Source organism: Melanotaenia boesemani, chromosome 4 (genome assembly GCF_017639745.1).
Source record: "Melanotaenia boesemani isolate fMelBoe1 chromosome 4, fMelBoe1.pri, whole genome shotgun sequence".
In the NCBI taxonomy this organism is placed as follows: domain Eukaryota; kingdom Metazoa; phylum Chordata; class Actinopteri; order Atheriniformes; family Melanotaeniidae; genus Melanotaenia; species Melanotaenia boesemani.
The window spans coordinates 22998932-23019928 of NC_055685.1; the positions used below are offsets into that span (position 1 = coordinate 22998932).

At 36.1% G+C, this 20997-nt stretch overlaps 1 protein-coding gene across 2 annotated transcripts in view; it reads left to right on the top strand.

The window, feature by feature from the left end:
- The first annotated feature begins 450 nt into the window (after positions 1 to 450).
- LOC121638857 overlaps positions 451 to 20997 on the top strand; it is a 34991-nt gene continuing 14444 nt past the window's right edge. Inside the window, exons 1-36 of one of the 2 annotated variants that reach the window (XM_041983891.1) lie at positions 451 to 564; positions 2897 to 2998; positions 4339 to 4357; positions 4530 to 4566; positions 8602 to 8724; positions 9040 to 9239; positions 9323 to 9426; positions 10029 to 10141; positions 10259 to 10516; positions 12065 to 12139; positions 12249 to 12487; positions 12822 to 12909; positions 13065 to 13208; positions 13329 to 13534; positions 13618 to 13727; positions 13998 to 14116; positions 14236 to 14412; positions 14495 to 14526; positions 15006 to 15103; positions 16489 to 16511; positions 16644 to 16665; positions 16770 to 16794; positions 16884 to 16962; positions 17056 to 17199; positions 17307 to 17518; positions 18009 to 18109; positions 18189 to 18307; positions 18420 to 18596; positions 18687 to 18718; positions 18835 to 18932; positions 19612 to 19634; positions 19727 to 19748; positions 19843 to 19870; positions 20289 to 20373; positions 20491 to 20637; positions 20758 to 20969. In XM_041983891.1, coding sequence (XP_041839825.1) covers positions 2947 to 2998; positions 4339 to 4357; positions 4530 to 4566; positions 8602 to 8724; positions 9040 to 9239; positions 9323 to 9426; positions 10029 to 10141; positions 10259 to 10516; positions 12065 to 12139; positions 12249 to 12487; positions 12822 to 12909; positions 13065 to 13208; positions 13329 to 13534; positions 13618 to 13727; positions 13998 to 14116; positions 14236 to 14412; positions 14495 to 14526; positions 15006 to 15103; positions 16489 to 16511; positions 16644 to 16665; positions 16770 to 16794; positions 16884 to 16962; positions 17056 to 17199; positions 17307 to 17518; positions 18009 to 18109; positions 18189 to 18307; positions 18420 to 18596; positions 18687 to 18718; positions 18835 to 18932; positions 19612 to 19634; positions 19727 to 19748; positions 19843 to 19870; positions 20289 to 20373; positions 20491 to 20637; positions 20758 to 20969 — 3743 coding nt within the window. In that variant the 5' untranslated portion in view covers positions 451 to 564; positions 2897 to 2946. The remainder of the gene's footprint in view (positions 565 to 2896; positions 2999 to 4338; positions 4358 to 4529; positions 4567 to 8601; positions 8725 to 9039; positions 9240 to 9322; positions 9427 to 10028; positions 10142 to 10258; positions 10517 to 12064; positions 12140 to 12248; positions 12488 to 12821; positions 12910 to 13064; positions 13209 to 13328; positions 13535 to 13617; positions 13728 to 13997; positions 14117 to 14235; positions 14413 to 14494; positions 14527 to 15005; positions 15104 to 16488; positions 16512 to 16643; positions 16666 to 16769; positions 16795 to 16883; positions 16963 to 17055; positions 17200 to 17306; positions 17519 to 18008; positions 18110 to 18188; positions 18308 to 18419; positions 18597 to 18686; positions 18719 to 18834; positions 18933 to 19611; positions 19635 to 19726; positions 19749 to 19842; positions 19871 to 20288; positions 20374 to 20490; positions 20638 to 20757; positions 20970 to 20997) is intronic. The other variant, XM_041983892.1, reaches the window with a different exon arrangement.

Consider the following 20997-nt stretch of genomic DNA (forward strand, 5'->3'; position numbering starts at 1 on the left):
GCAAACCAGATTACCCTTATTTTGGTTTCTGATGTCTAGAGTGGGTGTGATGAAAATAGTTCCCAGAGGAGTAGTTAAGCATTCAGCATGAATCCAAATTAAATTTGTGGCTAACCTATAAGTTACACAGCATCTGACTGGCTGTGTCAAATATAAAGTCTACAGTGCTTTAATCCTAACAAAGCAAGTGGCTTATATAACCAAAAACAAATACTGTGAAGGTGTAACCAGCTGAGCATGAATCAGAAGTAACTTTAAACTTTGTTTCTGATGTTTGTTTTTTTTTTTTCTCTTGCTCAACTTTACAGTGGCATTCATGCACACAAAAGCTTGACACACACACACACACACACACACAGATACATAAATGCACCAATTGCAGTATAATACACACCCACAACCAGTTTGGTTCAGCCCCTTTGTGCAGCACAGAGGAGTCAGCCATCATCACTTGTGTTATTGTCACAAGGCAACACACCTTTTACTGGTACACATGTGTCTCAGGTGACTGAGCAGAGACAGTGAAAACAGCACCTGAAGGACTCGAGCTACAAACAAGATTTGGTAAGAGATTCAACTGAGAGTTTCACAGTATTATGGCTATAATTTTCATGCTAGATCTTTTCGGATAATTATGTTTATTTCATATGATCATGTTGATTTATGTCCTGTCCTGGATGTACCCCTTCATCTCACCTGATACCAGCTGAGATAACCTCTAGCATCCCTTTGAATTTAAATAACTGGGTATAGAAAATGGAGGAATGAATTAGTTGTTCAGTTTAGTCCCAGCTTTAGCAATATTACATTCCATTGTTTTACCTTCAGAGATTCATCCTATACAAGGAGTTCATGTGTGTGAAATATTTTGTAAAGTAATTGCACAAGAGTACATTATATATATATAACAAATTTTGTGAGATACATGTATGTATGACATAGTCTAAAATAAGCAGAGTATCAAAAAGACCACACTTTTGAAAATCAAAAGAAATCCCTACAACTTTACAAAAGAATTTACGTTGTTTATATCGACTCCCTCAACATCTATGCCGGTAAACAGATATTTTAATTGCATCAGTAATTTATGGCTCATATACGATCTCAGATATAATACTTTTATTCTAGCTTGCCAAAACTCAATACTTTCCTTTGAGTTATATTCATTATTATTAATTAACAATACACTGAATATTAAGAAAATGTTCTTGTACTTTCAAATCTTTCCTTTAAACTAGAGCTTTAAAAGTAAAAAAGTTAGTCACAAAGAATCTGAATGGTGTTTCTTTTCAGTTGCCAGACTTTTAAATGAGTGGGGAAGTTATCCTGTGCAAACATTGGAACTTTCACCCTCCATTTGTTCTGACACAAGGATGTATGTTGTAGCAAAGAATAAAAGAGGGTAAATGTACTCAGAGGAGAGCTATAGAGAAGGCTTTTGTGACATCTGTTCAACATTTTCTCATTAGAAAGTCTATTAATTGTGTTTCTAAAACTAATGATTATATACTGAAATCGTGTGGAGGCACCAATCTTCTAAAGCAGCCATATTGTGCAACCTTAATCCCAGAAGTTTAGATGCTGCGTTTGTAAATATAAACAGGATGCAATAATTTGCTTACCAGTTTTTTATTCACAATAAAACATATCAGCATATTTCATATAAAACATAACAAAATATTTAAAGCAAGACATTTGGCATCTCCTTGAAAAATATTACTTTATCTTAAAGTTGATGGCAGCTACACATCTCAAAAAGTTGGGAGGGATGTAAATGATACTAAAAAATAGAAGTTGGAGGAACATGTTGCCACTAATTAGGTTAATTGGCAACGGGCCACTAACATGAGTGGCTGTAAAAGAGCATCTTACAGAGGTGTAGTCTCTCAAATGGGAAGATTGTCAGGGGTTCAGTAATCTGCAACAACAAACAAACAAATAAATAAATAAATAAATAAATAAATAAAGGAGCAAATTCGGAAAAATGATCCTCAAAGTAAAATTGTGAAGACATTAAATATTCTACTGTACACAATGTCATCAAGCGATCCAGAGAATGTGAAAAGGTCTCTGTGTGAAAGGGACTCAGAACATTAATAATGACACCAGCTTGAGTTTTGTCAAACTTTTACTTTATTTGACTAACTGTTGGCAATCTTACTAGTGGTAAATGCCAACAGTCAACTCTGATATAATATAGGTCCACAGTTTGATTACTAAATTCACCATAAACTGTAAGTATTCCAACAAGTTTGAGGGTCCCCTTTTTGCTAGCTTTTTTTTTTTTTAACCAATGTTTTATAAAGCTAATTTTTAGTGGGGTGTCTAACAGAGATGGACAAACACCCTAGTAATGAAAACAAAGTTCTTTGGTATTAAATGCACTTTTTAAAAGCAGCGTTATGGGCTGAATATCTTATGTTCATTGTCTGGAGATGAATGGTGTAGACTTTCAGGATTCTTTTCATAGATCCATTGTTGCATCAAGCTGCTATGTTAAAGGTCACTGTAAGCCACTGAACATAAAAGATCAGATTGCCACTCCCCGATTCCTGTCTTTTAAAACCACATGCGCATGAAGGTTAAAGGACAGCAACAATAGCCTGACAAAGGTTGTTTTCCTTTGGAAGACTTTTGTAATTTATCAGGTTTGATTTCTCACACCATGATGGCTCAGGATAAACTGGTTTGATTTTTACTTTGAAATAAAAAAGAAAAATGCCCCAATCAAGTTGTTTTTTTTTTTTTTTTTTTTCATTCTTAATACATTCGAACAAAACAGATAAATGATAATCAGAAAAAAACAAGAATGAAAATGAGCAGAAAGAAGAAAAATCGTATAATGTATTACTGCTTGATGGTGAATAATGGCTTACTGCTTCCTCTTATTCCATAGCCAGTAATTTTCCTCTTCAGAGCCTCTCATCCCATGAGACTTCCTTCATTATGAAGTCCAGCTCTCTATTCTTGTTGGTTTACCTGCTGGGAAGCTTATTTGGTAAGAGCAGATTGTTTTGTTCTTCGGAATTCAGTCAATTGCACCTTAAGAGATAAAAAGCTGAACATTTATTATGACTTTTAGAGTCATTAAAACTCTGAGCCAATAACCAAAAGTTTCTTTGGCAATGTTTAATTTTTGTTTCCCCTTTCCTCTTTTACCCTCACTGTGTTATTCAGTTGCTAAAAAAACAAATAAATAAAAATCACTATTTCCTATATCAACACAAAACATACTTTCATACCTTGTTTGGCACGCATTAAACACTTTTTTGTTTTTTGACTGATTAAAGTTGTTTGATTAACGATGGCTAGAAAATATACTGCTCAGCTTTTAGCAGAAAGTACTGTTTTAGAGCGTAATATCTTATATGTTTGCAGAGAGAGGAATAAGTTCTATTATCTCACAATAGCAAGCATGACAGTACTGGGAGATCTTAGTGGGCAATAGAATAATTACACAAAACTAAAACTATATTGTTTTGTCTTATAGGCAAAAGAATTGTCAAGAAATCTTTGAAAAGAACAAAATCAACAATCTGACCAATAATAAAATCAAATGCATGGCTTGTTAAAACTTCATCACATGTTGTAAAAGCCAACAAGCTTATCATGAATATGTTCATTTCACATTTGTCACTCACTATGTCAGAACTAGCAACACAAATATTTCTCAGCAAAAGAAAATTTAAATGCATGAACCAAATATTTATAAGATACATCAATATTTTGTAATTTTTTTTGTCCTCTTAAAGTTAAAAAAAATAAATAAATCACGCAACTAAATGTGTATCCATCCACACAATGTTAACAAAACTTTAAGTGGGACTACTTTGGCGATCAGTCTGCATAAACCAAACCCAGAAAAAGGAAAGTGCCAAAATAAAATAAAATAAAATCTTAAAAATCAGTAGAGCCTTAGTAAATGGACTTAAGTTTCTTATTAGAGAACAAATTCTTGTTTAAAGGTTTGGCATTTGTCCTGTTCCAAAAGCATCCCTTCCAGCCCCTAAATGTGGATTTGTTTGGGTCTTCATCTGTTTTTAATCCACAGGGAGTAAATTTATATGTGCACTTGTGAATTTGTGTAACATAATGTCTGTTGGTGTTTCTGTGGTGCTGACACCTTCAATTACATTCTACCAACACTTTGTCTTGTTAAAAAAGTTACTTTGATGAGACATTTTGTTTGTTTGTTTGTTTGTTTTGTTTGTTTGTTTTTTTACACATTCAGCATGTTTTCTTTTTTTTCTTTTAGAAACTGTTACTCAAATATTAATAAATATGACTATATGAATTAAAGGCTGAAATCTAACAGTCAACTCTGTTTTACTCCAACAGGAGGAACAAATACACAGAGGTGAGTTCAGGAAATTGAAATTCTCAGTGGAACAACAGACGTGAGATTTTCCACTGAGTCATTAGTGCATAAAATCTGCTTTCATATTCATAGTTCACTTTGTTCCAAATACAATAAACAATCATTTGTCTCTTAATGCTCATCTGGCTGGTTATCCGATGGAAAACTGAAGTAGTGTAACATGTGCCAGAAGAGAATCCTGCGATCTGGTGAGTGAAGACATCACATCAGCATTTTCAAATCATGTGTTGTACATGTGTGTTTTTTTTTTTCAGAATCTATAGACAGAGCTCAAGTTTTTCATAATAATCAAATTTTATTTGAAGATGCCAAACGTCATATTGTGATTTATCTACATGTATGCAGTTTATCCAATTGTTTACTGAACAACAAATTAAAAGCTAATTTTAAACAAGTTCAAACATTTAATTTTTGGTTAATTACAGTAGATGTTTTCAATCAAGTCTCCTTTCAGTATATATAGTACAGCTGCAGTATTTGTTGTCATTTACATAAAAAAAATTGAAGTAATAATTATTGGTCTTTTATGGAAAAATGAAGAAATAACTGGCAGCCTATCTAAACTAATACCAAGAGTTTTCTGAATGGGGTGCATGAGACAGTCATGTTGTGTGATTTAAGCCCTTTGAAAGTGTAGGTTTGCTTGTCTTCGTCACAATTCCTGAAATCACGCCTAGCTACAGTTGCAAAACTGCCCATATCACATACCAGTAGTTTAACTTTACATCTTGATCCCATGTCAGCGTTGGAAATATTTCTGATTTATATTGTAAAAGTACAAATGGAACCTGTTCTATAAGCAAGATTACTTGCTCAGCTGTGTAACTAAAGCCCATTTCACACTCCGCTAGAACAGGGAAGTTTGTTATTTTTCTCAAGGCGGGAAGAACAAAATTACTTCATTTTGTTTGCTTTTTCTCGGTACAGCAGCCATTTATCCTCATCCAGATTCTGAGGACAATTATGTTATTGAACAGAATTTGAAATGGGCGTGGTTAATGCAAAAAAGCTTCAAGGGGAAAATAATTTTTTCCGCTGATGCAAATGATTAAACAATGTTAAAAATAGTTTAACAAACAGCTGGCTGAGGCAGTATGAAAGCATGAAAATCTACACAAGACATGAGATCTAAAGACAGACACAGTCACTTACAGTAATCTGCCTCATCGCAAAGTTTCTCATGAAGTCTGAAATAACCAGAACAAAACGGTGTTCTTGTTTTCTCCACCTAGAGAACAGGAACAAAGATCTCTTGTTCAGTATGTTTTTCAGTATCACAAAGGTGGCTTACTACTTTTGTATAATCGCAAGCAAGTGGTATATGATCAAGACACAGAATGAAGCAGTTTTCTCACATAAAAAATAAAAGTATGTAAAAGCATGTAAAAGTAAAAGAATAAATGTATGCATCTGTACTTGCACCAGATAATTTTGTAAACACCTTATAGTTCTAAGTAGTTATAAAGTTTTTGTTAATTTTAACTAGGAAGTCCTGCTGAGGTCAAACGTGTCTTTTGCAAGAGTAATGAAATTACTACTTATTACTTTACCATTTCTTAATTTACTGTGTAGACATGGACAAACATCATAGTCGAATCATCACTGCCTGTCTGCATAGTGTTTACTGTATATTGTAAACAAAATGGCTTTAAAACCATACGAACAACATCCCTGTCTGTGGGAAGAAATGGGCACACTTATCTCATAATCATTTTATCTAGTATTTTTCTGAACCTGGCAGATTCAATAGTCGACAGGGGGACCATGTCTCCTACAACGAACCCTGCAATTAGCTTGTTAACTGTCTTACCGGCTGCTGTGCTCCAGGAAATATTAAAAGAAGCTTAGCTTGTTTTGGCGGGTTGGCTGCAGATGGACTCCTTCCACCGACCGGCGAGCAGGATCTTTCGCCACAAGTTTGGACTGAAACTGGGCTATACTGAAAATAATGCAATAATAAGCTTCATCAAATCTCTCCAATGAAGTAAAACTTAATTCCATTTGGTAAATTAGGCATTTCTCTGGGCGTACACACAAAGTTTCCCCATACAACGACAAATGTGGTTTATAGTCCACGTTTTCACCACAAAACGTATCACTCTGTAACATGATACATTTCACGTTTTTACAAAAAACATATCACGTTATAATGTAATAATATTGTAATAATGTATAATGTTTAAAGGTCCCTTTTTTTTTTTGGTGACAGCTCCACCATATGTGATAGCTGGCAACCTCTCCATGTAAATGTCCAGCCTGTTCATATTAATGACTGGTAGTGTGTAGGCCACCCAGTCACCATGATAGAGATGCTAAATGTTAGCCTCTACCATTCTTTTATATACAGTTTATGATTCCAACACGCATCCATATTAATCCAATGGGGCGGCTGTAGCTCAGAAGAAAGAGTAGTTGTCTGCCAACCAGAATTTTAATAGGTTCCAGGCTTCCCCTGACTACATACCAGAGTGTCCTTGGGCACTGAACCCCACGTTACTGTGTCTTTTGCGTTGCCATGGTTGTTGAGTCACTCCACTAGTAGGCAGTGCTAGGTTCAGAGTTTACTCTTGCGAGCCGACGTCAGTTTGAGACAGCATGGGTGTATCGCTATAAAGTTGTTGCTAACCGCACAACACGGTCCTCACCTTCTCTGGCTTGTTTCTTTTGCTGCTCGCATGTCAGCACTGTCCCTGCCATTTCTGGTGGCATTGCTCCGTCTTCTAGCTGTTATAGCTCAGCTCCCTGAAAACGGACCAAATTACACGTGTGGAATGAGTAGTCCCTCATTTTCACAGTCACCTATTCAGTTAACACTGCTGGTTTATCTTTGGTCACATCAGTAGCTGTCTTTGGGAGGGGCCTGCATAGAGCTGATATTTTATCCTTGAGAAAGTCTGTTTCAGGTTAAATTTCTGGATGCAGTGACAATAGTTTTACAAGGTACTTCTGAGCCCTTGCATGCAACTGATCATGCTGATCATGGCATGTACAGTTTCTCATGTATTGCCACTAAAGGGCTCAAAGGCCACATGCATCCATCATTGGTTTCTGTCCTTTGGTTTTACTCTCCAAGATTTCCCCATGTCAAAACGATTCCCTGACTGAGTTTGGCCTTGTTCCATCTTTGCTTAGAAGTAATAATGCCATGGTGAATGCTCCATCCTGACACCTTCAGGAATTACACACCTATTAATCTACTGATTGCAATTAACGCCTTCCAAAAAGAATTTTTTCTATTTTTGACTCTCTCCCAACTTTTACATCAAATATGAAATAAGTTGATAACAGCTAAGTCGATAAGCGAAAACACAGAAAATTGTTGTTGTTTTTTTACCTTCTGGCCATTGAATAAAGCTTCAAACTAATAAAGGAATTATGGATTTGCTTTTACTGCATCTGAGAAATTTTCCCATCTTTGGAGTTTGTACTTGGGCTTTAATCTACATATGATACATAGTAACTGTTTCACTTTCAGACTGGATTTATATCTAAACTCTTCCTATTTACAGAAGATTGTTACGTTTTCTTCTTAAGAAAAATGTTCATCTACATGTCTGTCCATGCTTAAGATTGGTCATAAAGTGCAGACTGTGCCTTCTTTACATCCAGAGTCAGTAAACATGGGCTGACTCACAAAGATAATATCAAGTTTTGCATGATTTCCAGTGTATAGCCCTGTTAAACCACATGATTAAGGGATGTCTTGGTATGCTGAACACAGAACAGGCCCTGAACCAAGTTGGTCAAAACAAGTGGAGCTGCATGTGGGTGGAAAAAAAACATCAAAACTGAATGGCAGCACTTTGGATAACATTTAAGTTTCAGATAGATTATCAAAGGTCTTTATTAAGCTTGATTTTAGTATTATTACCGTGAAACATTTAGCACTTTAGATAATTAATTTAGCAGTAATTTCAGTGTAGACAGCTTAGTGGTTCTTTAAGTTACACACAAGTGTAAAAATCATCTTATGTAACTGTTTGCAGCAGTAATCCTTACATAATGGCACTGTGACCTCATTGACCTATTGTTGTTGGCATTTTGAAATGCTTAAGTACATCATATCATAATTTCTTTTTTATTTGTATTATTGGATGTACTGACGAGCATTTATATCTATATAATTTCTTTGGGAATAGCGTGAAGATAGATTGTAGTAATATAATATTAAATTTATTTAATATTACTTGTTCCTCATTTTTCTTCTTGTTTTGAATATAAAGGAGCCAGATGCGACCTCTCACTTCCTGCAGTGTGTGGGGTTGCCTTCAACAGACACAGGAAAGGATCACATGCAAAGACTGAAGGGAATGCTTGAAGCCACCATGGACGTGTACTCCTTCCTGGTATGGCTTTAATAAACACACAACAAAAGGAACGTTGCACAGTTTTCCAGCCAAACCAGTTAGTGACGTTACTGCTTTTGTCTTTATTTTTGTTTCTTTCCATGTGATGGTAGAATGCACCATACTGACTCACAATGTCATCCCAGTCTATTTTATTTGCAATCTATTTCTGTTGTTTTGATTTTTTTAAAACCTATTAATCTACATTATACAGACAAGAGTCAATTACATGCCTTAATTTTGTTTTACCTTGTTTTTTTGTTTGTTTGTTTGTTTTTGCTTTGTTTATTTATCCATTTTTTACTGTTTAAACAGAAATCCAGCATGACAGGTGTGCCATTTCTCAGTTTGGATGGAGCATTGGACTTAAACCCGCACGCAGACCCTCTCCAGAATGAAGCCCTGGTTCAGATGTGGCTTGAGATCAAGATAAAACCTCTTCTGAAATCTATCACCAAACACTTCCTGTCCTGTCTCAGCACCAAGAATTTCAGCTGTTCCACTTACCAGACTGTGTATGTCTGTTTCTGATAATGTTTGTTTTGTTTTGTTTTGTTTTTTCTAACAGTAATGTTTAACATTCCGTTTTCTCTTGCAGGGTGACGGAGCTCAGTCACCATTATTCTGAGATGAATCCAGTCAGACAAAAGTGGATCTACATGTTCTTTATGTATCCCTTCCTGTCTGGAGACAGAGTTGCTGGTAAAGTTTTTAAAGACAATGATTTACACTTGTGCCAAATTAAAATAGCAAGTGTCCAAAATTCAAAAACAGAAACTGTAATCACAGTACAAAATCTGTCAGTAGTGGGAAACATGAGTTTGTAACAGAACTAATGGTAGTCAAGAAAGTGTGATGAAGGCTGCTGGGGGACAGCAAGCAGTTGGAGAGAAGCTGGCTGTGGACAAGACAACTCAGGACAATCTGGTGAATAAAAATTTAGACAACAGATAGAAAACTGACAGGATGTCCAGACTGAAACAGAATGAAAAAATCTAACTCAATTGAATTGCATCAAAACTAATTTAATTAAAATCTTATAAGAAATTAGATAGATAGATAGATAGATAGATAGATAGATAGATAGATAGATAGATAGATAGATAGATAGATAGATAGATAGATAGATAGATAGATAGATAGATAGATAGATAGATAGATAGATAGATAGATAGATAGATCATGCACAACAAAACTTTTTTTTTTAGATTTTAATTTTAGTGGGTGTATAAGTATGATTTATCTATCTTTGCATTAATACTAGTATACTGTATATCTTTAGTCAATGTGTTGCTTCTGTGCAGGTTGTGTGAACCCAGAAGAGAGCAGTGAAGAATGGTTAATGAAGAACTTTGGTGCATTCAGAGCAATGGCTCGAATGAAGGACCTTTCAACCCTCAACATGGTCTTCAGTGGAGTAAGTTAGACTGACCTATGTTTAGTCTTTGTAATAATAAAGATCTCCAGATGCTACACTGAATATTTTAAGCTGTAACAAGGGGAAAATATATTTTCTTCTCATTCTTGTTTTTAGTTGGAGGTTCTTCACCTGCTGTCTCCAGCACAAAAGGCAGAGCTGCTTCTAAGTCCTGAACTGGAGAGTTTAGACAATGGCACCTTAACCCTGGTCTTCCAAAATTTGTTGACTGGCGGTTCTGACCCTCCACCCACTGCTGGTCCTGGAGAGGGCCACGGCTGGACGAGCCCTGACTACTCAACTATGGTACCCTCCCCTCCTCCGCAGCCTACACAAGATTCATATATGCCATCTCCACAGGACAAGCTTAGAGAGGTACTGTAGCACCATATCTACTTCCATAACTTTAAGGCTGTTTTAAAGTATTCATAACAGCAGCAACGACAAATCTCTTCCAGTATGTCTTACATTGCAGGAAAAACCGTGGTAAATATGAAGCCATTTAAATATTTCATATTGTGTCCTCATAGCTTCATAAATATGAACAAGCACCTTTTAGTGTTAAAGTTGATTTCACTGATACTTTTTTCCACAGTTACAAAAGATCATAATGTAGCCTGTTATTATTGACCACAGATCAAATATTGTTGGTAACAAACTCACAGAGGACGACAGAATCATATTAGCCTACTCTATTTATTGATTTTACCTTCAACAACAAGGTTATGCATCCTGATGTTCTGAAAGGAATAGTTTGGTATTAAACTTAGTGATGTGAGAAGTTTGACAACATCTTTATGTTTCAAAATTCAATGCAGAACAAGCAGCATGTAAGCTTAGCTTAACACTAAGATTATGTAGACTGAGGTAATTTGCAGTCAGATATGAAGTCAATATGAAGTGCCTTACAGTGTAATACCACTGATGACTAATCGGAACTGGCTCTAAAACATCAATAGTTACAGTAGACTTGAATCTATAAGACATTAACTTCTTTCATTCAACTTGAACCAGTCAATTTTTCTAGTGTAATTCTTTAGCCTCGCCGTTTTGCCCAAGTGTGTTCACTTATGACTCCACAAAAACAAATATAGCAATGGTCAAATGGGAACTTAAAATTTCAAAATGTTGACAGATTTATAGGTGTTGTCATGCTATGTACAGGGGCAGAAGCCACTTGAAAATACTGGCTAGACTGGCTTTGCCACATTACCTTCATAGCTAACCAATAAAAGTGTCAAATTAAATTAGTGTAATAATAAATAATCTGTGTATTACAGTACTAAGTTCTTTGTAAGATAATTTTTCAGGATTATTTCTTTGTGAGGAACAAATGTGATGAAACCATTAGTCTGTAGTCTGCTAAAATCTGTCTGCTAACTTTAGCTTAACAGCTACTGGACTGGCTCCTTAAATTAACCATAAAATGAGTAATTGCTATTGGTGTCCTTATCTTACTCACTACAAAAAATATAAAAAGACTAGTTGAAATGTGAAAGCTGAGAGAGAGGGCTTCCCTCACACAGTCTGAATAAAAATGTAAACTTGTCATGATTTAGGAAATTTAGACCTATACCAATGTGAGCATTGATTGGTGTTGCTCTCTGTGATTTGGCTGGCTTGTTTCTATAGGGAGTATAGGTATTTGTTATAGCTTTATCAAAATGTTTGGCAAGTTATTGGTAAATAGATTTCACATGTGTCATGATGACAATATGTAGAAATGGGTCATTATCTGTTTTACAAAGGTGGTGGAGCAAAATAAAGCAATAAGAAGACGACTTTCATTAGTTAGGCTGATAAAATGTGAACTTAGCTAAAAAGTTAATCATCTTGATCAGTTTTGTTGATGTGTTAATAGGTAGAAGCACATAAAGTAAGGGATTAAATCTCATTTTATATCATCTCTCTTTTTACACTCAGGTTGTAAATGGGTTCATGATGGCTTTCAAACCTATTGGGAGCTTTGCTCATGAGTTTGTGTCCTTCACACAACAGGTAAATAAACACACACACACACACACGCACACTTTGCTGCTTAAATGACATGTTTTGTTGCTCTGTGAGCAGCAGTGAATTAAATGACTCCTGTCTGTTGATCTTACAGAGAAACATGTCAGAAATAAGGAGCACTACTCTGACTCAGTTCCTGCTCAACTTCACTTTGGCTGAACTGGCAGACATGTACCGGCCAAAAAACACCACAGTTCCAGAGGCGCCTCAGTTTGATGTGACAAATGTGGAGGACTGGTACCAGCAGGTTGTGGTGCCGTTATTGCAGAGGTTCCTGCCAAATGATGCACACCTGATGCATCCAAACATCACACTCGCTTTCCATCAAGTGTTGTAAGTCAAGCTAACAATGAACCAAATATATCAGTGTTTTTTCATTTTCATATTACAAGAGACCAAAGATTGGTCGGTGGGTGCAACTTTGTTTAGTGCACCTGTTTAGACAGGTGTCTGCAGACCACAAGAGAGGGTTGTAAATCAAAGTGTGAGTAGCTTGAAATGTGGGTGTAAGCTGAGACACAAAATCACACCTAACTACGTGAGATTTTAACAGCTGGGAAAGATGTCATGCTGTGTAGAGAAGAGACAACTGAGTATACAGTTTTATCTAATGTGATTCTTATCTATAATGTCTACTAGCTTTAATTGAATAATTAATTTATTTCAGCTTTTTAGACCATGGTATGGGCAATGACACTACTGAGCTCCTGGATGTCTGCAGCATCACACTTGACAAGAGTGTTACCCATTGTGGGGTAAGGCTTTCTTTTATTCTTGTATATAGTGTATACATATAAAGTATTCAAATATATGCTCATAGTTTTCAAAAGATGGCAAAAAAAATGTTTCTTGAATGGTCACACTAATCTTTGACTTTCTGTCCCCTTTATATTTATGTTGATGCTACTAGCTGACGAATGCAGTGGAAAACTTGGCCACTGTGTTGCACTGTGCTGCAAAAACAAACCTGACAATGACAGAGACAACAATTATGAGACTGATTGAAGAACTGACAAAGCGCCTGAACACCCTGATCAAAGAATTGTCCACAGCAGTGAGTATATTAACCACACTTACCTGTCAAACATCATACTCGTACTGAATTTCATGGCCAGACTGGTGGGTGTTCTAACAAACCCCCACATCGGTAATTCCTATCTCTCTTGTCCCATAGAACTTCAAGGAGGTGGTGTCCGACTTTCAGGGCATCTTTAGTGAGGAGCATCCCTCACCAGACCTAACTCAGGAAAACCTGGAAGATCCTGCCTTCATCAAGCTCTGGTTCCAGATCAAGCTGCTGCCTCTCCTGCCTGATGTAAACCCAGACCTCCTGTCCTGTCTGAGTACCAAGAACTTCTCCTGTCCTGTTTACCAAACCCTGTGAGTTCATCATTTTGTGTGGATTTATTTGTTCATACACTCACTTTACTGTCATCACTTATTTTTTGTCATGCTTTATGCAGTGTGGAAGAACTGGGAAAACACATGAGTGTCATGGATGCTGATCTAATGTACAGTAACAACATCTATCAGCACTTCATTTACTCTTTCCTGATGCATCACAACACCTCTGGTAAGTGTTACAGAAAGCATGACATGTGGGCAGTTAATACAATGAAAGCATGTTTACATAAAGCACGTAAAAAATAAAAAGAACAAGGACAAGTTAAATGTTTGGGTGGATTTTTTTCAAAGTAAATTCATAATGATTTTGTAAGAAGTAATGTAATGTGTTACATAAATGTACTTTCTACAGTTGCTCTTCAGTCATTTCTCTTATAGCAAACAAAGAAATATGAACATTAATATTAATAAATATGCATTTTCGTCCAAAATGTTTCAGACCCCCAGTGTGTCTTCTCAGCCAATAACAGTGCAGAATGGCTGACAAACAACTTTGGTTTCTTCTCAAGATTTGCCTCTATCACTGACTTCTACAAGCTCAACCCTCATTTCTCTGGTGTAAGTCTGGAAAACATGATCAATCTGCATATCTTCATCCAGATCAGTTGTAAGTGAAGGATTTAGTAAAAAAGGCTGTCTGTCTGTAGATAAATACTTCTCTTCTGTGTCTGGCTCAGATGGAAGCTCTTCACCTGCTGTCTCCAAAGCAGCTAGCAGAGATGCTGCTGTTACCTCTTCCTACACCACCAGAGAAAGATGTTGTTATCGACGGTGTGTTTGACTTCTTGTTGGAGCCATCTCAGGTCAAAAAATTTCCAGAGGTCCTTCACTTTCTGGTCCAGCTTGCAGAGGAGGTAAAAGCCTTTATCAGGACGCAAATGATCCACAGACTTTTACAGCTCTGGTTGACTGATTGTAAAATGTTCTGTTTTTCAGGTCAATCCTCCCTGCAGTGTCTACAAACAAATGTGAGTTCCTGCAGAAGATTTTAGAAAATGTACCACAAAGGTTGCTTTTACTATAGGAAAAATACTGTTTCAAGGATATTTTTCCCCTGTCTACTGGTTAGAAGATAAGTGCAAATGAAACATAATATTAAAAGCTCCACATGTGCTCACTAGATGCATACATATGTATGAAAGATATGTTCTCTTCCAGATGAAGCCTAGCTGAAAACATGGGTGAAATAATATGTGTCATTTACTACGACTGTAATTCATAAGTCATTTTTTAACAGATGTAGCATTAAGCTTTGCTGTTTGTCACTCTATGCATTTGATTAGTTTGTCAATTCAGGTGTTTTCTTTCTAATAAAAAAATCTAAAAATTTTGTAAATCTGATGGCTGGATAAGGTCTTAAAATCCTCTATTATGTCATTTTTTTCATGTTTTTTTATCTTTATGTTTTCTTTTTCATTTGACTTAATTTGTTCTTTTTTTATTTCAGTTTTGTTCGGTTGTATGGAGCCATACAGTCTCTGTCTCCACAAATGGAACCAGTCTTCTGGGCTAGCATAGATGGTCTGATAAACATTGCACCAGAAGGTGAGTCTGTCTGCACACACACACACACACACACACACACACACACACACACACACACACACACACACACACACACACACACACACACACACACACCAATCTCCAAATAGAAGATATCTAGTCATCTACTTCATTCAAAGGCGATGACATCATTTATATAAGTGATATCTATACCTTTGATACCAGCTATTTATAGTTTAGAATAGACTTTCATGTTAAAATATTAATATTTCAGTAATTTGGGGTAATTGTGTAGTTTATCATTAACAGGAAGACAACAGAAAGCAGCTATACTGTCAGGATCTTGCATAGATGATGCCCAGTATGTAGGAAGTATATTTTCTTCCATCTTTCATAGTCATATGTGAAATAGGGCAGCAGCGCACCTCACTCACTCTCAGTCTGAAGCTCAGTGACCTGAGGAGCTGAACTGCAGCACTGTGTAATGTGTGGGGGAAGACAGAGCGGTATTATAGCAACATAGCAAACCTTTTACACCTAAAATCAATCATAGCATATGATGAAGCTATAATGACGTGATCTAAAGAAGAGGAGAGGAGAGGACACAGACGCTGCCAGGGCGAGACAGACGTCACTCTGAGTCCTTTGATGCTGCAGGCAGGTACTATCAGGTACTATCCAGGTATAGAAGAGAAAATGTGGAGCTGTAGCTGACATGTAGTACTGAAGCTGAATTTGGCTACCACGTTTAGATTTATGTGTTGATGTTCAAACAACCAGTTCCCCACAATCTTAAAATTAGGAAATCCCATTTTGTTTAAATATACAGTAATAATTATAGTTATGAAATAAGTAAATACTACAAAAAATAGCTGCATGAGTTCAGCTTGTGTCTTGGAGAATATGTCACATAAATACAACAGGCCTAGATTAAGTCTGGTAAGATAAGCTCTGCTGCAGAGCATATCATTACATTGGTTGGGTGTCATTCAATACCAAGAAGATAACAGTTATCGTGGGGTTCAAAAAATAAAAATACTACTGAAAATATTTAATAGATAATATAGATAGATGAAAAAAGCAATAATTCTCATTTGTTTTGACATTTATAGTTTAAAAAGTATATCAACCAAGTCTTAGGTGTTATTGTTCCATTTTTAAATTTAGTTATGTATTTTACTTTCAATTTAGATATGAGTCACACAGTATTTTGTATAAAACAGTGAATGTATATAAACTATCATGATCGGTATTGGATGGTTTCGGTACCAGCCTGAATTGTACTTGGTATTTGATCGGAAAGATAATCAGTGATACTACACATCCCTAATTTCTACTGTATGAACTGTGCATATATTTGTACTGGTGGTGTTAGCAGTGCAGGATGTTATCATTGAATATGTTTTGTGCTTTGTTTTGGGCAGAGTGTGTGCCAGAAAACATTACGGTGAGATTTTTTTTTTATTATTTTTGCTCAATTTGTATATCATTTCTCAAGTTGTGTAACTGTAGCTTAATTGCTTAAATGTCTTTAAACATTTTTAAATTTAATAATAAATAAATAATCTGTCATTCACAGTGTCCAGAAACCCAGATCAATGGTAAGGTTTCTATATATTTTTTTTCTGTTATAAACAGTGTGTTGCAAAGGCAGATTTTAAGATTTGAATATTAATATAATTTCTTTTTAATCATTGTTTAACAGGAACCATCTGCAAAGATGTTGACAGGTATCCCACATATAATTAAAATACAAACCTTCAAACCTACTGATTATCTTTATGTTGAAATGTTACTGTTTCTTCATATGTTCTCACAGCTCTGATTTACAGTCTTACATGAACGTGTCCATGCATTTTCCCTGCAATTTTACCTTGGAAAAATATGCATGTGCACAGGTGACTATCTACTTTAAATACGTTAATGTCAGAATGGAAATTTTCCAAAAATAATTGCAGAATAAATGACCTCTGAATGTCCCACACATACAGCTGAACTTTACAGCCAGTCAGCTGGCTGCTCTCCTGAGGTGCAATCTGCCAGGAAACAGCAGCCACTCCCATGTGCTGTGGAAGATACTGCTCACTAAATACTCCTATGTTTTGGATCCGGCTCTGGACATGCTGGTTAACATGGTCGGTAGCTTCAGCAACAAATACACAGTAAACTCTGTAACATCCAGCCTTTTCACCAGAATACTTTATATGAATATTTCAAATGTTTAGTAACATTTCTCTTGCAGTCTGTGGGCATGGTTGGACCATCAGCGCAGGAGATTTTGGATGTGATTGGGGAGATCAGGTTGTCGATGCTGACTGATGGGCAGCTGATAAACAGTGACACACTCAGGCTGTGGTTCTCAAGCCGTCTGAGTGGTTTTCTGCCATCTGCTTCAGGAAGGTTTCTGCACTGTCTGAGCAGCCGGAACCTCAGCTGTTCGTCATACCAGCAGATGTAAGTACAGACAGTGCACAGTCTCACCACAGCTGTTAACAAGCATGTTGTAACATGCTTTTCAACTGTTTACATGTGGCCATCTGTAATTAATTATTTAAAGACTCAAAAAGACACAGTCAGTTTAACACTGACTATAGATGGCCATGAAAATGAACAACATTGGTGTCTCCAGGTAATTTTTTAGAATACATTTAATGCTTTAAGAGCATACATTTATTATTAATTAAGATTTTAAAAATTAATCCTCAATCATTTTGACATGATAAAATTGTGACTGATCACTCTTTCAAACCTAACAATAGAAAACTGGGTAGCACAAGCTTGTCTAAGTTGTTGTAAAATGGCACGTAACAGCACAACCATTTATCTGACAGGTCTCTCAAACTAGAGCAGCCAAAGTAGCAAGACAAAGTAGACTGTGTATTTAAGCTCTTTGTTTCTAAAATAATATGCTAATTATGTCATTTTCTGTTTATTTCATTATCAGCCTGCAGGCATTTAACCATCAGTTTGAGGATATGTCTTTACAACAGCAGCTTCTGATCTTAAAGGATTTTGTCCTCCGTTTCCTGTCAAGACCCCTCTCAGGTAATAAAGTTGCACCTTTAAATACATTAACTCTGGTATGGACAGTATAAAAATCTGATGGATCTTATTTGACTTCCAGGACCAGGTTGTGTGTCGACCTCCAACGGCAGTGCAGTGTGGCTTTGGGACAACTGGGGTCCATTCTCAAGATTTGTTTCCGTTGAGACTCTACTCTATCTCAACCCACACTTCAATCCTGTGAGACTCAACTTTGACTTATGATGGGGTCTTTTTTTTAACAAAGGGGTTATGTTTGTAATAATCTCACCATGACAAAAACTATCAACTCTGTCTGCTTTGTCCATTTTAGCTTGAGGCCCTCCAGTTGCTGACTCCAAACCAGAGTGCAGAGCTGCTGGTACTGACGTCTCCCACTCTTCCGAGTAAAGACATCCTCATCAATATACTCTTTGATTACTTGACTGAGTCTCCCAAGGAAAGGAAATTAACAGAGTTCCTGTCCTACCTCGTTATGTTCCTTGAGAAGGTAAAAGTAGGAAAGTCCTCTCTTTTCTTTCAGATTTTACACATTCTGTATTTGATAAAGTAATAATCTTTGTTTGATTTCCTCTCAAAGGGAAACCTTTCCTGTTCATCGTACAGAACACTGTGAGTTCAGATCATTTTTTTTGTTTGTTTTGTTTTGTTTTGTTTCTTAGGGAGTTCATAGATTATTTAATCTGTTAAGACATTGAGATTTTATCTATGATGTTTTGATGTTCCAGGTTTACCAGGTTGGACTTGGCCATGACAACAGCATCTCTTGACATTGCTTCATCCATCACAAACAGCAAAGTGGCCTTATCCAAACACGTACCACCTGGTGAGAGCTTTACACACAAAAAGTAAAAAATATATTCACATTGGTTTAACTCCTATCTTATGTGGAATTTTATATTCAGTCTTATTCAACTTTTTCTTTTTTTATTCTTCTACTCTGTAGCCTTTCTTACACAGATCATACAATAACATAATTTCTCATTTTCAAGTGAGGTGCAATAAAGGCTCAATATTCCTGCGCTGAACAGGCCTACAGTAGATAATATACAAGCATATATCAACAGTGTCCAGCCTCAAAATTAAACTGTTACTGCAGTTTTTGACTGTTTCATGTTAGACACATTTAATGCAAAAAAAAAAAAAAAAAAAAATCATAAAGTTAGATATTTAATATGTTAGGAACTTGGGATCACTCAAATCTAAAGTTTTCTGTATGTGGGGAAAATGCAGCTTGACTTATAGATCAAGTTATAAATTTGGGGCAGTTACTCTAGTTTAGAAAAATATGACAAAAGTCATGTATTGTGCTTATTGCAAAAATAACCATGCAGTATGTTTGCATGCTGAGCATAAAATTAAAAATGTTATCTTCTCCATGTATAGTACAGATCAGGAATCACGTTTCTGTCTTCATAAATGTCTAACTGCAAGCTTATGTTTTGAATGACTGAGGAATTTGTAAAATCCAACCTTAAACTTATTTGTCTTGTCTTTTATAATAGGCTGCATCATATACAGTGGACAGGTATGTCATTTTGGACTAATGTTATTATTTTAGTCTCAAATTTGTCTTTTAATAGAAGATTAATAACCATTTCTGTCTTTTCCTCTCCAAAGTGCAATGTTACCATGACAAACGGTAAGTGATCTCATGACATAGGTTGATTTATATGTTTAAGTATTTTTTGTTGATAACTTTATTAATAAAATTTATTTATTGCTCTTTTCTACAGAAACCGATATCTGTACTGGAGTCAACAGGTAGGAATTATGGTACACTGTCTGAAATTTTACCTCTTAAAATGTTGTGTCATATACACAGTATTGTGTAAATCTTGAGTCATCCTTCATATTTTTATATATTTCCATGAAAATGTGGTTCTTGGTAAAGTTGTCTGTTATGTGTTGACACAACAGTGGTTCGTCCAGCAAGTTTTATGCTTGAATGAATCATAGGTCAGTATTAAGTAGCTTGTTTAAAGGACATTTTTTCTGAAAATGGACAGGTAATGGCCAAAAGAAGACATTCATAAATCCTAAAAATCAATTGCTCAAGACTACTTTAGGTTAGAACATCCTTGGACCTTGATAGAAAACTACAAATAAATGAAACTTTTGCACAGTGCTGTAAAATAACATTAAAAAAGAAGTTGAACTTGACTTTGTTTTTGAACCACAGCACAGGACTTCAGCTCCGCCTAGACACCGGAAAGATGACCGAACACTTCTGCGACTTTGCTGTTGAGGAATTTGCTTGTGCTTCAGTAAGACACCAAGACATATCAGATCAGCAACCATCTTAAACTAATGCTGTAAAAAAGGGTTTCAAGTTGACCTTAAGCCTTAAAATAACGTCTCACCTGTTTTCATTCACTACACAGCTGTCGGCGTTAACAGCACAGGACCTGGTGACGGTACTGAGGTGTAATCGCTCCTCCAACTCAAGTGGCTCCATTGCTGTTTGGAAGCTTCTCCTTTCTAAAACCTTTCGGGTACTGGATGAAGCTCTGGATCTTATGACCAACAGTGTAAGGATGAATTTAAGAATTTAAGTTATATATATATTTTTTGTAAGATGGCAAGAAGGTGATACTTTGATTTTAATTGTGTATAATTACTGTGAGGGAATGTTTACATATTATCTGCAGACCCTGGACCCCAGCAGTCCTTCAGTGTCCATGATACTGGACTCCATTCGAGAAATCCGTTTGGATACAATCAGCACAGACATCTTAAATGATCCCACCCTCATCCAGCTGTGGTTCAACCAACGTCTTCGCCCGTTCCTGCCCGCCGTTTCCCCTGCCTCCCTGTCATGTTTCGCCACAAAGGATTTGCACTGCAGTGCCTACCAGCAGATGTAATCAATGAGACATTTATAATGTGTA